General features: G+C 42.5%; 2 protein-coding genes across 3 annotated transcripts; one reads left to right on the forward strand and one right to left on the reverse strand.

Annotated features, from left to right (window-relative positions):
* Positions 1-5963: 5963 nt before the first annotated feature.
* On the reverse strand, positions 5964-7833 carry eIF3f1 (eukaryotic translation initiation factor 3 subunit f1). The gene is made up of 2 exons (XM_037412090.2): positions 7286-7833; positions 5964-6424 (listed from the first exon to the last, which is right to left on the reverse strand). The coding sequence occupies exons 1-2, from the start codon at positions 7701-7703 to the stop codon at positions 6024-6026; spliced, it is 819 nt and encodes a 272-aa protein (XP_037267987.2). The 5' UTR covers positions 7704-7833; the 3' UTR covers positions 5964-6023.
* A 297-nt stretch (positions 7834-8130) lies between these two features.
* Positions 8131-17714, forward strand: LOC119165502 (galactose-1-phosphate uridylyltransferase). Of its 2 annotated transcripts, none has more exons than XM_075865066.1 (10): positions 8131-8337; positions 8431-8603; positions 8741-8816; positions 10213-10403; positions 12073-12129; positions 13393-13515; positions 13606-13738; positions 15296-15379; positions 16394-16548; positions 17572-17714. In XM_075865066.1, exons 1-10 carry the CDS (start codon positions 8319-8321, stop codon positions 17635-17637), a joined length of 1077 nt encoding a protein of 358 aa, XP_075721181.1. In that variant the 5' UTR covers positions 8131-8318; the 3' UTR covers positions 17638-17714. The 2 variants fall into 2 exon arrangements, with proteins under 2 accessions (XP_075721181.1, XP_075721182.1); XM_075865067.1 differs by having other exon boundaries at positions 8199-8337; positions 8776-8816.
* The last annotated feature ends 1936 nt before the right edge of the window (positions 17715-19650 follow it).

Genomic DNA, 19650 nt, shown 5'->3' on the forward strand with positions numbered 1-19650 from the left:
ATTTGAGACCGCGAAGGATGGAGTCCATGAATCGCTCGAAGGTAGTTGGGACATTACATAAGCCAAACGGCATAACGTTAAATTCAAATTACCCATCAGGTGTGACAAAATCAGTCTTCTCTCTGTCAGACGGATGCATTGGTATTTGCCAGTATCCACACCTTAGGTCGACGGACAAAAAGTATGCGGCCGAGTGCAGACAATCAACAGCATCATCGATGCGTGGTAACGAATACACGTCTTTCTTTGTGATGGCGTTGAGACGGCGGTAGTCTACACAAAATCGCCAAGAGTTGTCTTCCTTTTTTACCAATATAACAGGAGCTGCCCAGCTAGGGACTGCTTGACTCTTGAATAACGCCTTTCTGCAGCATGTCGTTGACCTGATCGGCGATCACTTGCCTCTCTGACGGGGATACGCGATAGGGTTTCTGTCATATCGGTGTAGCATCTCCCGCGTTGCTGCGGTGGTGCATACGTGATTCGGGCAACATGGAACAACGCTTGTCTTGAGCGAAATCAGACTCCCGCGTAGCGTGTATAAGCACCTCCTCGAGGACATCCTGCTCGGAAGAAGGCGACTTATTGATGATGCATTTCATCTCGGCTGAGAAGTTGGGCGCAATCTGACTAATGGCTGGAGACTCTGAGACCATTTTGACGTCAACTGTGGCCTGCTCCTCAAACGTTCCCAGTTTGAATCCAGCAGGCAGAACAACAGGCTGTGAGGCTGCGTTGAGCGTCCATAAACAAGCATGTCCGTCCACAAACAAGCATGTCCATCGATGGCTGTGAGACCAGACCGTGGGACCAGCACATTCTTCTTGATGATGTTTGTATGATCAGGCTCGACAAGTCCAGTGCAGGGTCCTGAACGGACGTGAGAAGAGCATACGGGAACAAACACTGCTGCCCGACCAGGGATCGTCACATCTTCAGACAACGAAAGCGCATCGGTGGGCAGAGTCAGAAAATCGTAAACTATGGCAGCGGGCAACGTAATTTGTAGAAGAATCTCTCAGTTCCACAGTCAAGCGTAGCGCCGAATTCGTGAAGGAGCTCTATCCCTGAAATTTCGTCATGAGTTGCGCGAGCCAGTACAGTGAATTCAACTCGGAAATTTTGTCCACCAATCATGAGTACAACTGAGTAGAACGCTTCGCCTCCAACTGCACGAAAAGTTTCTTTACGATTCCACGCGAACATAACTTTGTGACCCAAGAAACGATGCTTGCAACGAATACTCACAACCGAAACAGCAGCACCAGTGTTTACAAGAGCAAGAGTATCTACACCGTCTATACACACACGCACTTTGTTCATCAACATCACAGCAGGAGAAGGAATTGGCGAAACTGACCGTCCCGTAACCGCTCCTCCATCAGTCACACCAGCTAGTTTCGCAGCTGATGCGGGAAAGGCGACCGACGACGCGGAGACGGCGACCGGCGGGAACGTGTCGTGTCGGAGGCGGCGTTAAGCTTTGCTCGGAGGCGGGGGACTCGCTGCGGAATTCGTTGGGTCATTGCTGTCGGGGACGGTGGTCGGCCGGGTGAGAGGTCCAGGTTTCGTGCATACAAGGCGGGTACGTCGAAAAACGAGATGGCGCAGACGGCCGGCTGGGACAGAAGCGTGAAATATGCCCTGGGAGACCGCATGCATGTGTAGCAAACGGGAACTTGTCGGCTTACATTAGCAGGAGCAGAGGAGGCAGAAGTACGCGGAGACGGGTTGTGCTCCGCAGGAACATTTCGTGATGACGCATAGTAGTCTTCTGGTAGAGGCCTGGTTGACGACGGTCGGAGGTCCAGAGCAACACGTCGAGATGATGACATCCGGTGGTGGCCGTGACCCGTCGGGGAAAACGAAAGCCGCGGGATAAATCTGCAGTTTCTGTGCGCGGTGGGTTTTCGACGTGGCGCTCTCGCATCCAGTAGGGAGGTGGTTTGGGGCACGCGGCGAACGAGCATTGGTGGTGAGCGTCAGCTGCTTGAAGCCGTACGAGCTCTTCTCGAACTACCCGACGTACGAGGAAGGGAATGTCTTCGCAAGCGGCGACGTCCATACTTGCGGAAACACAGTGGAAACAGTGGAAACATTGTCCAAACGCCCGAACTTGGGTGAAATTCTCCGGGTCTTCAATGCCTCTAGTGCGCGACACTGCTGCCTGAAAATAGAAAGAGTATTCAAGTTTTCTTTCGTTATCAGAAAATTGTATACGTCCTTGGCGATGCCTTTTAACAACGCCCTTGCTTCTTAACGGTTTTCGCCCTGGCTTATTATGTGAAACGCAGTTGGCCGAATTCACAACTGACCTGCACTTAAACCTTGATTCATCTTATCAGACTGATGCCATCTTCATCGACTTCTCAAAAGCTTTCGACCGCGTAGCCCACCGTCGTCTCATAACTAAGCTCTGCACTCTAACTCTCGACCCACTTACACTGTCATGGTTAGTAAGTTTTTTGACCGCTCGTTCACAATTCATTTTCATTGGCAGGGATTCTTCCACCAAAACAGATGTGCTTTCTGGGGTTCCTCAAGGATCGGTCCTTGGCAGGCCTTTTTTGTTCGTCATATTCATCAGCGACTTGCCATCTGGAATTACCTCGTCCATCTATCTTTTCGCCGACGACTGTGTTGTGTATCGCAGGATAATCAAAAAGTACGGATCAATCATCACTGCAGCAAGGCATTAACATCATCGAAGCATGTTGCTCGCGCTGGCTCATGGAACCGAATGTCTCCAAATGCAAACACCTGCTCATTTCTCGCAAAAAATCCAACCTTCCTTTTCAGTACACCTTAAACTCCACTGTGATATCTCAAGAAGATTCCTACCGCTACCATGGTGTTTTCATAAACAGTACCCTGACCTGGTCAGACCACATCATCACACTTGCAGCAGATGCGTCCAGGACCCTTGGATTCCTCAAACGATCTCTGCATCCCCCCCTCCCGCCATCAGAAAACTTGCGTACGGAACGTTCGTAAGGACCAAACTAGAATTTGCTTCCGCCATTTGGAACCCCTATCAAGATTACCTCATCTCTTCCCTCGAGTCAGTTCAGAATCGTGCCGCCCGGTTAATATCATCTCAGTACAGCAAACACGCAAGCGTCACTCAGATAAAATAATATCTTGAGCTTACTCCTTTAGCTGATCGCAGAAAAACCGCGCAGATAAGTCTGTTTCATAAACTGTACCACAACTTTTCTCATCTGCTAACCTCCCTGTCCTTCCTCATTTATTCCTCCTCCTCCTTTCTCATCTGCATGGCACGTTGTTGTCTTCTGTTTTCAGTTAACTCTCCCGCCATTCTGCTCGTCAATTAGCTTCTTCTCAACAATAACATTTTCTTTTTGTTCTTTCTTTTAAGGTATTCATTGGTGTTCGCGTCCGACTACCTACAACGTGTATCAGTTTTTACACTATTCCAACTTACTCTGCCTTTTTTATTTGCTTGTAATTACTTTGATTTTTTACGTACTATTCAAACACTGCATTTGTGTCATTACATGTCCCTAATATTGTCCCCCCTTATGTAATGCCTTGTATAGGCCTTTAAGGGTTGATAAATGATGAATGATGAAATGACTGGCTTTGTCTTCGTCAGACATATTTGCGTTGATAATCCCGCAAAGCTTCAATACCTCTTCAAAGTAGGTTGTGCACGTTTCGCCAGGCTACTGAGCCCTACGTGACAACGTTTGCTCAGCTTTCTTTTTCATAGAACTCGTGTCTCCAAAGCAGGCCTTCAACAAATATATCCTCAACAAATATATCCCAAGTGGTGAGGACATGTTCATGGTTCTTCAAACCAAAGCAAGGCGGTCCCGGCAAGGAAGAATACTACTCTCACAAGCTTCGCTGGTGCACCCCATTCGTAGTAGTGGCTCACTCTGTCGTAGTGTTTTAGCCAAGCATCCACGTCTTCGCCAGTTTTACCTGAGAATATCCGTGGTTCAGGTGCCCAGTAGTCTGGTTGTCGAGGTCGACGGCCACCTTGTCCTATGTCGGTGGCACTGGTGGAGCAGCGTAGTACGTCAACGGGATTGCTGTGTTGCCGATCATGCTGATGTTGTCGGGGGTAGGCAAGCTAAGCGTCTGCTTCTTCGAAGAGCTTCTGATGCGGGGTCCAGGATGGCAGATTACCCAGCACCTCCATCAAAGCTGTTACGGATGTGATGGGTTTATTTATACTGAAAATGCCTGCGCTCAACCGTCACTGCCAAATCACCATCGCTCAAGAGTGTCCTACCTCTTCTTCTTTTTTCGCTCTTTCAGTCCGCCTTACAATATATTCATACCAACTGACCCAGCTCTCAACACTATCCTATGCCAGTATGCCTAAAGCCTTTGGAAATCATGTACTTTTTTTATTTTTGAGTATCACGCAAATTCGTCGTGGCTACATTGCTTGCCGAAAGAGTAGGCCTAAAGCATTTAAAAAACACGTATGTTCCAATATCTGGAAGTTTCACTTAATTTCAATAGAACTCACGGCTTGATTTCTTGTGAAGAGAGTAAGCCTACAGCCTTTGGAAATGTATTTTCCCATTTCTAAAAGTTTAATACAATTTAAAAAAAAGTGGTTGTAGCCTCACTTCTGGCCTAAAGAGTAAGTCTAAAACCTCTGGAAATCGTGTATACTCCGATTTCTGTGAGTTCCGTGCAACTTCAATGAAACTTATTCAGGCTTCATTTTCTACAGAAGGCTCTGTAAACCTTGTACTCTATTTTTACATTTATGAAAGTGGCATCCAATTTCAGTAAAATAGGTTTTGGTTTAATTTCTTATCGAAAATGCCAGCCCTTGGAAATAATGTATTTTTCTACCTTAGAATGTTTCATCCCATTTCAATAAAGCTGATTAGGACTTAATTTTTTACAGAAAGAGTAAGCCTAAAGCCTTTTTAGCATGGACTGTCACCACAACAAAGAATACAGGCCAAAGCACTTTGTCCTGTCTTTGTTGTGGTGCCAATTTGCCCTAAATAAGCTCTATGGATTCCCACAAACGCCGGCAATGTATTCCGCCAAGCCTAAAGCCTTTAGAAATAATGTCTTCGATTTAAGAAACTTTCATTCAATTTCAATAAAATTGAGTATGACTTCATTTCTAACCAAGACAGTGACCCCATATATAGCCTTTGGAAATCTTGTATTTGTCGGCTTCTTAACATTTCAATAAAATTGATTGTGGCTTTTTCTTATTTCTTGCTAAAAGGGTAAGAAATGTATAGATTTCGTTGGTGTTTCACCTAGTAGACAACCGACCATTTTGACAATGAAGACATGACATAGATGTGCAAGATATATAAAACCAAAACCTTCAATTTTGGTTTCGGTTGATTGGCTTATCAACTATGCTGTGACGGACACTGGCCCTTGAATTACTGACTTCTAAGGCACCCTCTAAGTGGTGTATATGATGACACATAGTTATATTTTCAACGGTTGATTTCGATTCTTACCTGGCTCCCTTAACAATTACAAAAGTCTGACACTCTATGTAACATGCAAGCCAGCGACAAAACGATTGGAGCAGTGGGCTCATCACATAACAACCGAGATATAAGGCATGTGCATGTAAACTTTTAAGCTGTTATCAAAGATATGACACGCCATGATTATTACCAAGGCGTTTTTTTAATTGAACTGCAACACTGCGACACACGTTTAAGTAAAATGCTTGTGACTTGAGATTCAACATCTTTTAAAGCTGATTTATTCCTTTCTTTAAAATCTTCTAGAGTGGTTGAGAGATCCATTCATCGCAGACATGTTCAGCACATCTCTGGCAATGATCAAGCTATTTTTCACAAATGGATCAAAGCAGGATTGTTCTTCTTGATATTGTTTTTTTGTATTGTGCCTCATTACATTTAATGTATAAAATAACTATGGTATAACAGTAATAAAATCTACTTGTTTGTTAAATATTTTATTGGAGACTGGTCTGATAAGACAAGCAACTCAGTAAGCATTTATTATACCTGCTCATAATAATACTACAGTTTTCAAAGCAGGCTCAGTTTTTCATTCAGTGCAAGTTGGGTCTTCGTAAGCTGTGAGAGGTAGGTGACCATCAGTAGGTCCTTCATGTTGCTGTTGAGCATGTGCTGGAACTTGTCATTCTCCATTTGAGGAACGCTCTGGATAATGTCAAGAAGCATGCGCCCCACATGGTTGTCTGGCGGTGTTTTGCCTTTGAGGACGTCATCCACGTAACTGATGACCACTTCGAGCATCTCACGCATTTCACGGCAGGCCTGACCCACGGCGTCGAAGTCCGGAACACACTCAATGCTCCGCTGCTTGCTGTGCTTTGTTCTCTGTGTCAACTTCAGCCCTATCATCTCAGCCTCATAGCCGACAACTTCCACTTTGCATGGCGTGAACATGGTGCCCACATTCTTCCCTGTAAATGGAGACACAGGCCAATTACAATAAACCGGCAGTGCCCAAGTATTGGAATCTGTGCTGTATGAACAAAAATGGAAGCTCTAAATTGAAAAGCTGTAAAATAAAATATAAGGTAACCTCTCCTGGTCATATTTTCAGAGCACTAATCCATGTTGAACAAATAATGAATGAACAGCTGACAAGTTTAAACACAACTGCATGAAATTCATAAGCTGCGTCATCTTTGAACAGCACATTGAGTTACCCTTTAAAGCGACAGCATTTTTTTTTTTTACGAGTCTGAGCACGCCACTACCTGAAAGGGGCTATTTTAGAAAAGTGAACGTGGCGTTAACCGCATCTTTCATCCTTATGTCGCACAACGGTGGAACAGCTCTCCGTTTTTCAGCTGCAGACGTGCAGCAGCTGCTAATATACTGCCGCCCCCCCCCCCAAAAAAAAAAGATAAACATGTCTTACTCTACTCCTGTTCCTCTTATATGGTAACATGGAGGGATTCCTCTGCGTATGGTAAGCTTTGTCTTCTAAAAGTCTCACGAGTAGTGGAACCTAATGAAACTACCCGTGCTTAAGCTCGAACTATAACCAAAATGAACAAAATATTAATGAACATGCAAGAGTGATTGAAAACACCACATTAGACAAGTGTTGCAATGGGAACGCTGCGTCCATCAGAATCACTTCGGTACTTCAGACCACCAAAATTTCTATAACATTACATGTAAAAAATATAAACCACTAAATTATGTCTCTGTCAGCTTGTATGTTACCATGCCTATCGGTAACGTTCTGGGCAACGGCTATGCCCGCATTTACATCGCGATAAGTAGTGCGATGCATATTTCGAACACTGCACCTGGGACTCCAAAAGGCGTGCTTGTGTACGCTTTGATGTTAATCTTGTTGTCTGCCATCAGAGTATCCAGGGTCAAGTGAACGGGGTTAGTAGCCTCGCGGCTGTAATAGTCGTGGATGAGAACCGAGTGGCTGGTCACATCGGGGCCGGTCGCGTACCAGCCGACGATCACTTCGGCAGAGTTCACTTTCTTGTGCAGCTCGAACATATTCTTGGCGAACTCCAAGTCGACCGCGACTTCGTCCTGGGACTCGTTGTGGGGCACGCAGAAGCAGTTTGTCACCTCTACGCCTCCCTTCTCGTAGGAGCCCAGCAAGGTGCCGATGACGCGCTCCGCGCCGTCGTTTCTCCTCTCGTAAGAGTCAACAATGGAGAACAGTACTACAGGATGCACTTTCACCGTTATATTCCGAGCCATGATGAACGTCGTAACGCGGCACAACTAGCTAAATCTACTGAAAGCTGTCAAACAGTAAAACTTTCCAGCCGCCGGACTCGACATGCGCCAGCAAAACGAAATATTCAAGATGGCCGACATCACCACGTTGCTAGACGACGCACGGCTTTTGACTTAGTTCGGCCACATAACGCATTGCTTTTCTTGGTACTTAGAAAAGTAAAGTTTACTAGTAAGACCAAGACATGCAGCTAAACCTGATTAGCTAGATAAGTTCAGTTCAGCAGTTATTGCATCTAATAAAACAATTTTGTCTTTTAGAGCAGACAATCAGCCAACACCATGTGTGCATGCGTGTGAGGTTCACGCTCGAAGCTCAAACTGCGTACACTGCTTTTTTATTTTATTTTTTGCCCGTACGCAACAATTAGCTATGTTTTGATGCGGGCGTTCGATGCTCAGGACTGACATATTCTGTCCTAATCCCAGATGACCTGCTGATGTCACGTGAAATCAACGATATATGTGTCACTTTACTGATAAAGATTTCTCATGTGTCCCGAGATACAGCGACCGATCCGACGGCGTGTCCTGTGGTAGACCCCGTGTCGAACTCCACGTACACTTCAACCAAAGATGACGTTCGTCGCTAAAAGTAGGCGTTTTAAACAGGCCTTGTCTCGTCTTATTTCTCGATGTGTCCTGCTCGGAGATAAGAGAACGATCGTGCTCGCTTTTCTCACTTCAGAACACCCTCACATTCGGTACAACCCTCTCAAGGATGAATGGGTCCTCGTGTCGCCGCAAAGAACGCTTCGTCCGTGGCAGGGGAAAACCGGGAACGCTACCGACCCATCAAAAGCACGCGCTCTGGATCCAAGCAACCCTCTATGTCCAGGCGCCAGAAGAGCTAGTGGCGAAGTACTCACGTTTTGCTTTCTTTCACGACAGGGCGAAAGTCTCGCTATTCATTATGTTGCTCACCATGTGCGCGCACAACGATGAAATGTTCCCTTACGCGTGTCTTGCAATTGTGATGTAAACCTACCGTTTTACAGGTCAATCCAATGTACGAATCTACCTTTACATTCAGAAACGACTTTCCAGCTCTCCTAGAAGACGCCCCAAGTCCTGGTATGCATCATCATCTGTTGTTACCATCATCATCAACAATTCTTTCAATTTGATTCAATGCTTGGCTAACAATCACCTTCCTCATTCAGTTTTTGCACCCAGTAATTCGCTGCATTTTCCTAATTGATCGATGCAGTGTTCTAACCCTATGTTTTGCATTTTTTAGAACCTATTAATAACACTGTCTGAAATCTTTCACATCCGGGAATATGCACACCTTACAGATGGTCCGTACAGATGGACCACCTTACAATGTGGTCACCAGATTGAGAGAAATACAGGATCCAACTATTTCCTAGATGTGCAAGCATGTGGAATGCATGTGGAATACATGTGAAAGCATACACAATTACATGGCCTGCTTTATCACTGTGAATAAGCAGCAATTATTCCATAATGACGTAGCTTTGTAAAGCTGTGATAACCTGCCGAGGGCACCCTCCTTATGTAGCTTCTGCACTTTTCACATAACGTGTGAAAAATGCCGTGGTAGTGTTTGAGGCATGTGCCTTTTGCTGTCACATGCCTCCTTACAAATGTTTAGGTTTGCAGAGTTCCCACAGATAAGAATAGAACCATAAAATTTTGTACAATGTGCATACATCTAGACACAAGATTTGTGGAAAATGAGAGGGGCAGCGCATATACGAGTTGTCCTGAAAGCTCCCATTCCACACTCGTATTCACGAAAACTGAGATGCAGCATACTGCATAGTTTATGTAAGAGTGTTTGCTACACAAATATGCTGCTCTAGAATGCAGTTTGAAAATTCTAAACATGAATGCACCCTTAAAACTATATTCGTCATGTACACGTGACATGTTGCAGCAAAGTGCGAGTGCTGGCATGCACACTTTTGCAAAAAAGTGACTCTTATTTATTTCCTATCTTTTTAGGAAATTATGAATATTTCTCACACTGAAAAAAAAAAACGTGATTAAAAGGCCTGTCTTGGCATGGCCTGGAACACTAGCAATTATAGCTCCCTTTTTATCCTTTTTTTTGTAAAAAGTGTAGGAGACGTATGATTTCAATCTTTGTGTTCCATTCTAATTTGGCAAAATATATTACTTGTGCAATTTATTATGACCTAAAATGTCAATACGAAACATCTCACCTGAATAAGATGCTGTATGTTAGCACATGTGAAAGGTTTTGGACATGTTAATGGAGACATGTAAAAAACAAGTAAAACAGAGCAGGTAATATGTTCCAGTGCGGAAACTGAAATGCACCATGCAAATTGATGCAAACCAGGGCTGCTTGTCTTCAATGAGCAAAGTTGAAGGGACTTAACCTGGATCAGCGTTGTTTGTGCTTCATGGCTAAACTGTGCATAAACCTGAACACTGTGTTTTACAGCTCTTTTTCTCTCCGTCTTTGAATGCACTGTAGAATCTGAGAAGGGCGCTGACGAATCTGGCCTCTTCCTTATGGCCGAGGCAAGAGGCACTTGCCGGGTGATGTGCTTCCATCCATGCTCCAACGTGACTCTGCCTCTTATGAGTCAGTGCGAAGTGGAGACGGTGATCGATGAGTGGGCTCTACAGACCGAGCAGCTAGGCCAGACTTATACATGGGTTCAGGTTAGTGGTCATAGTAGTACAATGTAAAACATTTTCGCTTTCAAAAATCTTTCTTGCTATTCAAAGTCGCTGTAACAATTTTTTAGCATGGTCAAAAAATACCGCCTATTGGTGGTTGAGGCTCCTGTGAACATGAGCCGAACATTATAGCACTGCACACCGTTTGGAATTTACAATTAGTTTTGAAAGTAAGCCAAAAATAGCTTGCTGTTCTCATGGAAAACAATGACATAGATTCAATTCAACATGCCATAAACCTAAACTTAACTACCATTGACTTATTTGAGCATCGTTGGCTGCATAGTTGCTGCGGCTCCTGCAGTGTGCCGACGCATGCTTGCGCGTACACTTGCAGTTACACTGACAGTAAGCTATGCATTCAATTGAAAAAGAAAGTGCGCAAGGCTATGACGCACGCTGATGAATGGATGCAGCTTCTTGCCAAGAATATGAAGCTGGGCATGTTGGGAATACATAACTGATCACGTAGCACAAAAGTTCAATGCAGGAGAAGAGAAGGGACGAAGACAAATACTTACTTTCAACACTTGTTGAAAGTAAACGCTTACCTTTATCCCTTTTCTTGATCTGTGTCAAATTTTTACACCATGTGATCAGTGTTTTCCCTTTTCATCTCCCCCTATGCAAGGCTTTCAGCACGCTCATTGGCACAAAAGGAGAGAGAAAGCGCTTGAAGCTTGAGACAAACCCAGTAACTCTGCTGGTTCTTGAAATATTTAAAAATTTTTTGGCAGGTCAATATGTGAGACAATAAACTACTTCAATGAAGCCATTAGACAAACGCTTGGAAAAGTGTTGCAGGGCCTATTTAACCTGTATGTACTACATGTAGGGTAAGAAAGAGGAACACATGCAGTGCTGTTATCTGTATAACTTGATAGATAACTAACTTGGTAGAGATTGGGAGATAAGCCAGGCTCATGTGCCACAGTCACTGTATAATTTCTCGCATGAGAACAACTTGCCTCATTCCTGAAAAAAAAAGCAAGAAAGTTCCGAGCATAAAAACGAGACATTCACAAAAATGATGTCCCCTCCTGTCTATCTCATTCTTGTGAATGTCTTGTTTTTGCGGTCGAAATTTTCCTGTTATCTATGCACCACCTTGCCGAATTTCAATTTCTGACAAATTATGCAGCAGTAAATTTTTATTTTTGCAGTCTGCCCTGTTTAAGCTGTATTATCATGAGAACATATAGCAAACAGCAAGCTGAGAGTAAACAGCTGTTTACTTTCTACCTCAACAGCCCCAAACTTGCTCGTTCTTGTTTTTTATTGCTGCTAGGATATGGCATTATCCTCTCCTCCTTCTCTTTCTCTCACACACAGACACACACACACAAAAGCATCATATCGATGCCACGCACAAAAAAACGATAGTGAAACTTAAGACACAGAAGTTAATGACAGGTTAAGCTGAGGGAGTACTTCCAGCATCTTGAACTGCCTCAGGAAAGACCATATTTAAAATATATAACATGATTAAGACTACAAATAAAAGGCTGACCTGCAAGTTTTCATACTATTGATAACGAGCTCTACTCCTGTTGACGTTCTATCCACTTAAGCTCTTCTCCTCTGTGCTAATACTTTCAATATTCTGCTCCATGCATAGAACTTCATTTGCAGCTGTTCCATCTGTTTTCAGGTGTTTGAAAACAAGGGTGAAATTATGGGATGCTCCAACCCTCATCCACACTGCCAGGTATTCTATGCACTCAATTATAGTTTAGATCTCTATTAGCTGGATTTCAAATTTAATGGTATTTCCAAAGATTTGGCTTGTACATTGATACCTTGTCAGTGGCTTCTATTACTCAAAAACTATGTTCTTGCTCTGTGTAACATTCCTGTCAAAGCTCCATCTTTTCGTTAATAAACTGCCCGACTTCAGTGCTAGGAGTTCACTTCTCTTATTGCACATAGCCAAGTCCTAAGCTCTCCACTGCAATTTGTTCAGTGTACCTGACCAATCTAGTTAATTGAATTTTGTAATGTGCAGTTTGTAACACTGCATGCACAATTAAATTTTGTAATGTGTGGTTTGCAACACTACATGAACAGCAGAACAGAAGTGTAAAGCTCAGTTGTAGTCACTATGGTAACATTTTCTATCGTTATAACCTGTTATGCAAAAAACAGCAATAACATCACTAGCTGTGGTACATCACTCATTGTCAGAGATGGTGGTCCTGATGACATGCTTCAAGGCCAACTCTGGCAATTTTTTAACCATGCCAAGGTTAAGGTGTTTCTATGTTCCTGAGACACTCTTGTCATGAGCCCAATAGATGAAATGCTCAAGAAATTTGAAAATAATTTATAATAAGCAAAAATGTGCTATTTCCAAACCCAACCGAGCACCCTGTCTGCGTATGAAGTACTATTTGGTAGAGCCGGAGGCCGTATACTGGTTCCGCTAGCGCGGAGTATGAAAACTGCGAAAGCCAGTTCAGCGAAGCACCGGCCAAACACCGCAGAGGAAGGAAAAAAGCATTCCCATGCTATAGCCGTGCCAAACACCGCCACGTTCGCCTTGTGGAAAGCACAATAAATGTTGTAGCGGTCAAAGTAGCGATGTCATCGGCTGCGTTTCTTCCGTTTACATGCCAAACATGACGTCACACAGACAGTGTTGCCAATAATTCTGGCAAGTGAGGTGAGCTTTTCGAGGCAATCTTTAAAATTCATTTGTAAACGATCAGTGCATCACTCAAACCTGCGATTTGTCATAAAGGACTAAATTGTGCAAAATAACATACCCAGCGAATTTCATTGAGATTCATTGACTTCGAAATATCGCCGGAGTTGGCCTTTAAGGTGTCAAGAGCATTGGGATGCATTTTGCCGAAATGCAGTCTGTGTCACACAGCGTGCATATCAGTTCATGTTTCATCATGCCCATCTGTAGTAGCATGCTAGGCGTTATTAAATTATTAAATATTTTTTTCTCTCTTTCCAAATGGAGATTTGGGCAAGCTCGTTTTTGCCAAATGAACCGAGACTGAAGGACAAGTCTCAGAAGGCTTACTTTGAAAAGACTGGGAAACCTCTTCTCGTGGACTATGTGTCCCGAGAGGTGAAAAAGAATGTGAGCAGCTCTCCTGCCTGGTTTTCTGCACTGAAGGGTGATGAGCTTATCTAATTGTGCATGCTTGTTTCATTCCACCACCCTCTATAGGAACGCACAGTCCTGGTGTCTGACCACTGGGTAGCCCTGGTGCCATTTTGGGCAGTCTGGCCATACGAAACCATGCTGGTGCCCAAGCGTCATGTGACCAGACTATATGAACTGAATGCCGCAGAAAAATCAGGTGACAAAGCTAGATTGAAATAGTTCAGCACCTCTTTGTTTCTCAGTGCACTACAATGGTCTGGCATTCTCAAGAAAATCACGAAGTGCGAAGCACCTTACATTCAACATCCATATTTATGAACTGCAGGAAGTGAAAGAAAGCTAAACATATTTTAATAGCCTTGGCATGCAGGCTAGCCATGGCATTTCCAGCCTCTAGTACTACTGCATATACGCAAGCAAGAGTACTTCAAAATTTTCTGGCTTAAGTCAGCAATGCTGTTCTTGAATCGTGCAGTATGTAGTCATTTAGACACTGACTATGCTGATGAGGTCAGGTACGGTAGCTTAAAACCTTTGATTTTTGGGCTGCGTCGCACTAAACACGTGAAATTCGTAAGCTGAAATTGTAAAACACGTTGGCTTACCATTAAGAGTATGGTTTTAAAAAGAAATAGGCATAATTTTTAGCTAAGTACCATTAATGCTACAGAGGTTTAACAGATGGAAAAAACGCACTCCGTGACATAAAATGTTGCTGTGTGTTGACCTGTATTCTCTGGCATAGAAACGTATAGCACACAGGGCATAGAAGCATGCTATCAATTGATCAATGAATGAAATTTTCAGGAGTGTAGCTTCTCCACCGTGCATCAACATTAAAAGAAAACACCCACAGTCAAACCCCTTTATGAGAGACACTGATGTAAGAGAGGCACCAGTGTGCCTACAGTAAAATACGGGTTGATAAGAAAATGCATACGAGGTACCCTACTTATAAGAGGCATCTCATGTAAAAAGCAAGAATTGTTGCCCAAAGCGTGCCTCTTATAGAGGGGTTCAACTGTACCTTCATGTGGCATTCCTTGTCACGCTGCAAGCCTACAAGGTAAACAGTGAATGTACTAGGCTCTCTTCCTGGCGCATGAGAATACAGCATAACTCTCACTAAACGAAACCTCACGGGATCAAGAAAATGTGTTCTGCTGACAGGAATTACATTTTCTGAGAATTCAAGTACGAAACCAATCGTATATTAGAGCTTGTTGTTTCATTTTAGCAGGAATTGAACTTACTGATTTTACTGCGTCTAAGCCGCCCAAGTTTATAATGAAGCTACAAAGACTCTTTAGGAGCCACTTATAACTATATAGGTACCATATAAGTTTGGAATATACACCCTGAATATTTTTTTTTCATATTACGGGGAGGACCTGAAAACGTTGCTGCAGCGGCCACATTTTCAATGGAGCCAAAAATGCTTGAGGCCTGTGAACTTAGATTTGGGTGCATGTTGAAGAGCCCCAGGCGGTCCAAATTTCTGGAGCCCTCCACTTCAGCGTCTCTCATAATCGTGTCATAGTTTTGGGATGTTAAACCCCGACAATTATTATCACCTGAGCATTTTACCTGCAAGACACTGTAAATTGCCTCTGTAGTAATTGTTTTAAGGGTGCACCGTTTATGAAGACTTAACATGCACAAACAGGTTTTCTAGTATCTAGTAGCATTAAGAGAATCAAAATAACCCAAAAGATCACTGTGATGCTCATTGCTTTGAACCTCAAATTTGCAGATTTGGCAAGTATCATGAGAAGGCTGCTTACAAAGTATGACAACCTGTTCAGCACCTCATTTCCATACTCTATGGGTTGGCATGGTGAGATTGTGTCTTTAACATCGTTATTAGCCAAGTGTTACTCTTGAGTTGCAGCCTTGAAAAAAACAAGTTTGCTTCTCGAATTGTTGGCTCCAGCACCCACCTTTTATTTTTAATTTCTCATCCCATGACTGCTAACTAGCTTGTAGGGTCAATCTGAGCATTCCGTCCTTCAATCACAACCTGCTGCTGCATGTCTTGGTGGCTAAATAATTTTTGCAAAAAAAATGCTTTGGTGACAGCTTTATGCAGAAGTAAATTTCAAGAACGTTGAATATTGTAAAGGTTTTTATCAAACATGCCTTGTTGGATAAGCAGTCATAAAAAAAATTGCGAATTTAGCCTCAGTAGCAGGAATTTTGCTTAGCACTATGCAGGGAGCTGTAATAAGCTCGCACTTTTACTGAAAGTAGTCAAGTTGGAACAATTTTACTTCGAAGAGTGTAGAACAGTGGGCCAAGATGGGACAGAAAGCTAAAGGAATCACACATACAAAGTGTAGAGTATGCGTGCTTTCTTTAGCTTTCTGTTCCATCTCGGCACACTGTTCCACGCTCTGTACTGTAAGCCAACTGACCCGCCAACAGTGTTGCAGTTAAATTACTTTTCAGTGCGCAGGACCTGAATTGTATGCCAGAACCAGATGTAGTGTTCTCCGACACCAACTTCCACTGTAATGAATGACTGACAAAAAATGCTGCAAGGCAGGTCTCCAAGAATTGTGAGAGTTGCTTGGCCGCCAGTAATGCTTCCAAAAAAAACGTGACCAGTTTTGGAGAGAGAGAATCAATGGCAGCATCCATTAAGCAATGCATACTCGGCACCAATTGTTTCAAGCTGTTCGCTTCAGATTAGTGACTGAAGTAAGTTTTTAAGTGCGACACTTTTCTTGCCCCAAGACAACTTATCTGAGGGCTGCACATGTTGCAGAAGTGTAGCCATTTGTTTTACACCTCGTTAAATTTCCACTGAAACAAGCTGAAATGTTGCACCCATATATTGACTGCTTCCCAGGGGCACCTACAGGCGAATATTTGAACCAGGATGTGTCACACTGGCAGCTGCACGCCACCTACTTGCCTCCACTTCTTCGGTCGGCTACTGTGCAGAAATTCATGGTTGGCTACGAGATGCTTGCTCAGCCTCAGAGGGATCTGACACCAGAGCAAGTATGTCAAACACTTTGCCTGAAGGCGTATTCACCATCCTAGTAGTTGCACCACTAATCTATTTTACACTTTCATTTCTGCTGAATTCTTTGCACCGATTCCTTGATTTAAAAAAGATTTGCCAGTTCTGTGTGTTGTCCCTTCCCGTCACGTCTCCGTGCTGTTCCAGCTGAAGTGCATACAGTTGAACCCCTTTATAAAAGACACTGATGTAAGAGATAACAGTGTGTCTACATTGAAATAGGTGCTCTTTTCTGTCCTTGTTTTTTTCGCTTCCGTAGTTACGAAGTAACTACTTGTAGGTTGCGCTGTTCCTGCATTCAGTTATGTCCTACCAACTTGCCCAAGCTTCCACGCTTCATTGAAATAGGTGTTGATAAGAAAATGAATACGTGGTACTCTGCTCATAAGAGACACCTCATATAAAAGACAAGAACTGTTCCCTGTTTTATGTCTCTGAAAGGGGTTCAACTGCACAAGCAATGTGCACAGACTTTCAAGCTTTCTATTAGAACCATTGTATGGTCGAAAACCACCCATACTGCTGATGACGAAAGTTTTTTTGGGTGGAGAAACAATTCAACAGTCTACCTTTACTACATTTCAACAGTTCACCAGCACCACTGGTCTGCGGCGATCTAGGTACAGAACACAACACATTGAGCACTATCTTAAAGGGAAACCTGTCGTGTTATGGTTATCATTTTCTGCTTGATAGTGAATTAGTGCCAATTCAATACTCTTAACACATTTGGCATAAAGTTTGAATGAACATGCCTTAGAAGAATTTGCCTCTATGCTGTCTGAAATGAAGCGTGAATGATTGTGAATGACCCCCTGGCTTACAACTACTACTATATCATTTGCACCTACAAGAATTTACCTGCTTAGAGGTACATATTTGAGTTTCTAAAATCTTTGCAGGTGCTAGCATGGCAACAATTCCAGAAATGGTCGGAAGTTTTTCCTGTAGCATTTGCAGTCGTGACGCCCTCACCCCCTTTTTCACATATTTTCTTCCAGGCTGCCGACACACTACGCGCCCTGCCTGAAGTCCACTACACACGAAGCACCGAAGCTGACAAGTGACAAAGCTGGTCCCATTTAACTAGTCCCGTTTACTTTTTTTACACTATTGACAGATGACATGCTTCTACTTATATACTGGTACTGCATTTATATATATATATATATATATATATATATATATATATATATATATATATATATATATATATATATATATATATATATATATATATATATATATATACATATATATATATAGTGGGAGTAATAATTCAATGGGCCAGTTAGTCTTCGTGAAGGTATGGGATATGGCACAACGGGAGCGTTGTCAACAAGGATAAATATATTTATTTCCTAACAGTTTCGGGAGGGGTCCTCCCTTCATCAGGGGATGAGTTATATGCTCCCGTTGTGCCATATCCTATATATATATATATATATATATATATATATATATATATATATATATATATATATATATATATATGTATATATATATGTATATATATATATATATATATATATATATATATATATATATGTATTTGTTATGCAACTATTTGATTAATTCAAAAACATTGAGAGGCACCAAATTCTTCAAATTGCTATTCAACATTTTCTAACATGATGTATACTACTATACTGGGCGACAACTTATCTTGACATTTGAGCGAAGATTGGGGAGGTGGAGCTTTAGCACATTCATGTTACTCCGCAATGATACGGCAGCTTGCAGCAGATTTTGGGTTCGCTTGCTCGTATCGTTAACGCATTTAAAAAGTTATAAACAGGCAAATGTGAATGGGAGAAACATTTTGAAGGCCAGTGTACATTTTAGTGCCATATTACGAGTATAGTTTTCTAAGACAACTAAACAGCGCATTTCCACATGCACACCGACCACTACGTCATGGACGCCATGTTTACTTTGAGAAACAGGCGCACTGAAAAAATAATGCTGTCTATGAAATGAAAAAAAAAAAAAAAAGGAAGGCACTCTTGCAAGGTGAACAATAACTCCATTGTACCTACGACTTCCCACCGCTATCTGAGTCGCATAATAAATAATGTGGCATTTATGTTAGTAAATCAAAAAAGAAAGTTATCATTATATATAAGCACTACTTCTGGGCCCAGCAGCAGGCATGTGCTTCGGTTCTGTAGCTTCCAAAGTGCTGTTAAGAAAAGTTGTCAAGTGTAGTACCACTCGTGCAATATTGTACATTGCCTTCTATTCGTGGCCCAAAGGGTTTCAAGTGCGAAGCAGAACTCTCCTTAGGTTGACACTTTTATAAAAAAAATGACTATGCACACACAGACAAGGGAAGTAGCCCATAGACAGGATGCACTTTTACTTTTACTTCCAGCCATTAAATAGTAGAGTCCTAGCACATTGGTTGCACACACCAGCACATGTTACCAGTTCTATAACCAGTCTCTGTGCTCAGATTCAAGAAATGAATGCTTTTCTTTCTCAGATCCCACTGCCTAAAAATATTTGGACCGCTATTGTATGGAAACTGCAGGATAAAAGGAGAGTTAAGGAATTGATACACTAGTAGTGATGTTATCACATTGTTTTTAATTATATGATGGAAGCATTGAAAATGGGAGCTCTCAAGCTGCGTTTCTTAGTTCTCATAGTCAGATTGAGCATGCATAGGTGATCTAAACATTCACAAGATCTCGTCGCTTATAATATTTGAGCCCTAATAGAGTTCCTCAACAAAGAAGCTACCGGTCATCTGTTTTTTTAAATGTATATGTACGGTCATGCTATATACAAAATATTAAAGCACTGTCTTATGCAAAAAGGTGGACTCGACTTCCTTTTTTTTTTGTTTAGTACAGTAGCAAATGCAACCAAAATTTCAATGCCAGTGAGCACTAACTCTTGCTCTCTCATGCTGCCCATCCCGCACGAGACAAAATGATCACAATTTCATGGAGGCTTTATTTCAAACACCTATACAATGCCAATGTGGTGTCTATGCATTCTCTATGAATCATTCATGCCAATAATAATCAAGTCATCATCCACTCTAAGGGGAGGCAATCAAAGTAAAAAAAAAA

Source organism: Rhipicephalus microplus, chromosome 1, assembly GCF_043290135.1.
Source record: "Rhipicephalus microplus isolate Deutch F79 chromosome 1, USDA_Rmic, whole genome shotgun sequence".
NCBI classification, from domain to species: domain Eukaryota; kingdom Metazoa; phylum Arthropoda; class Arachnida; order Ixodida; family Ixodidae; genus Rhipicephalus; species Rhipicephalus microplus.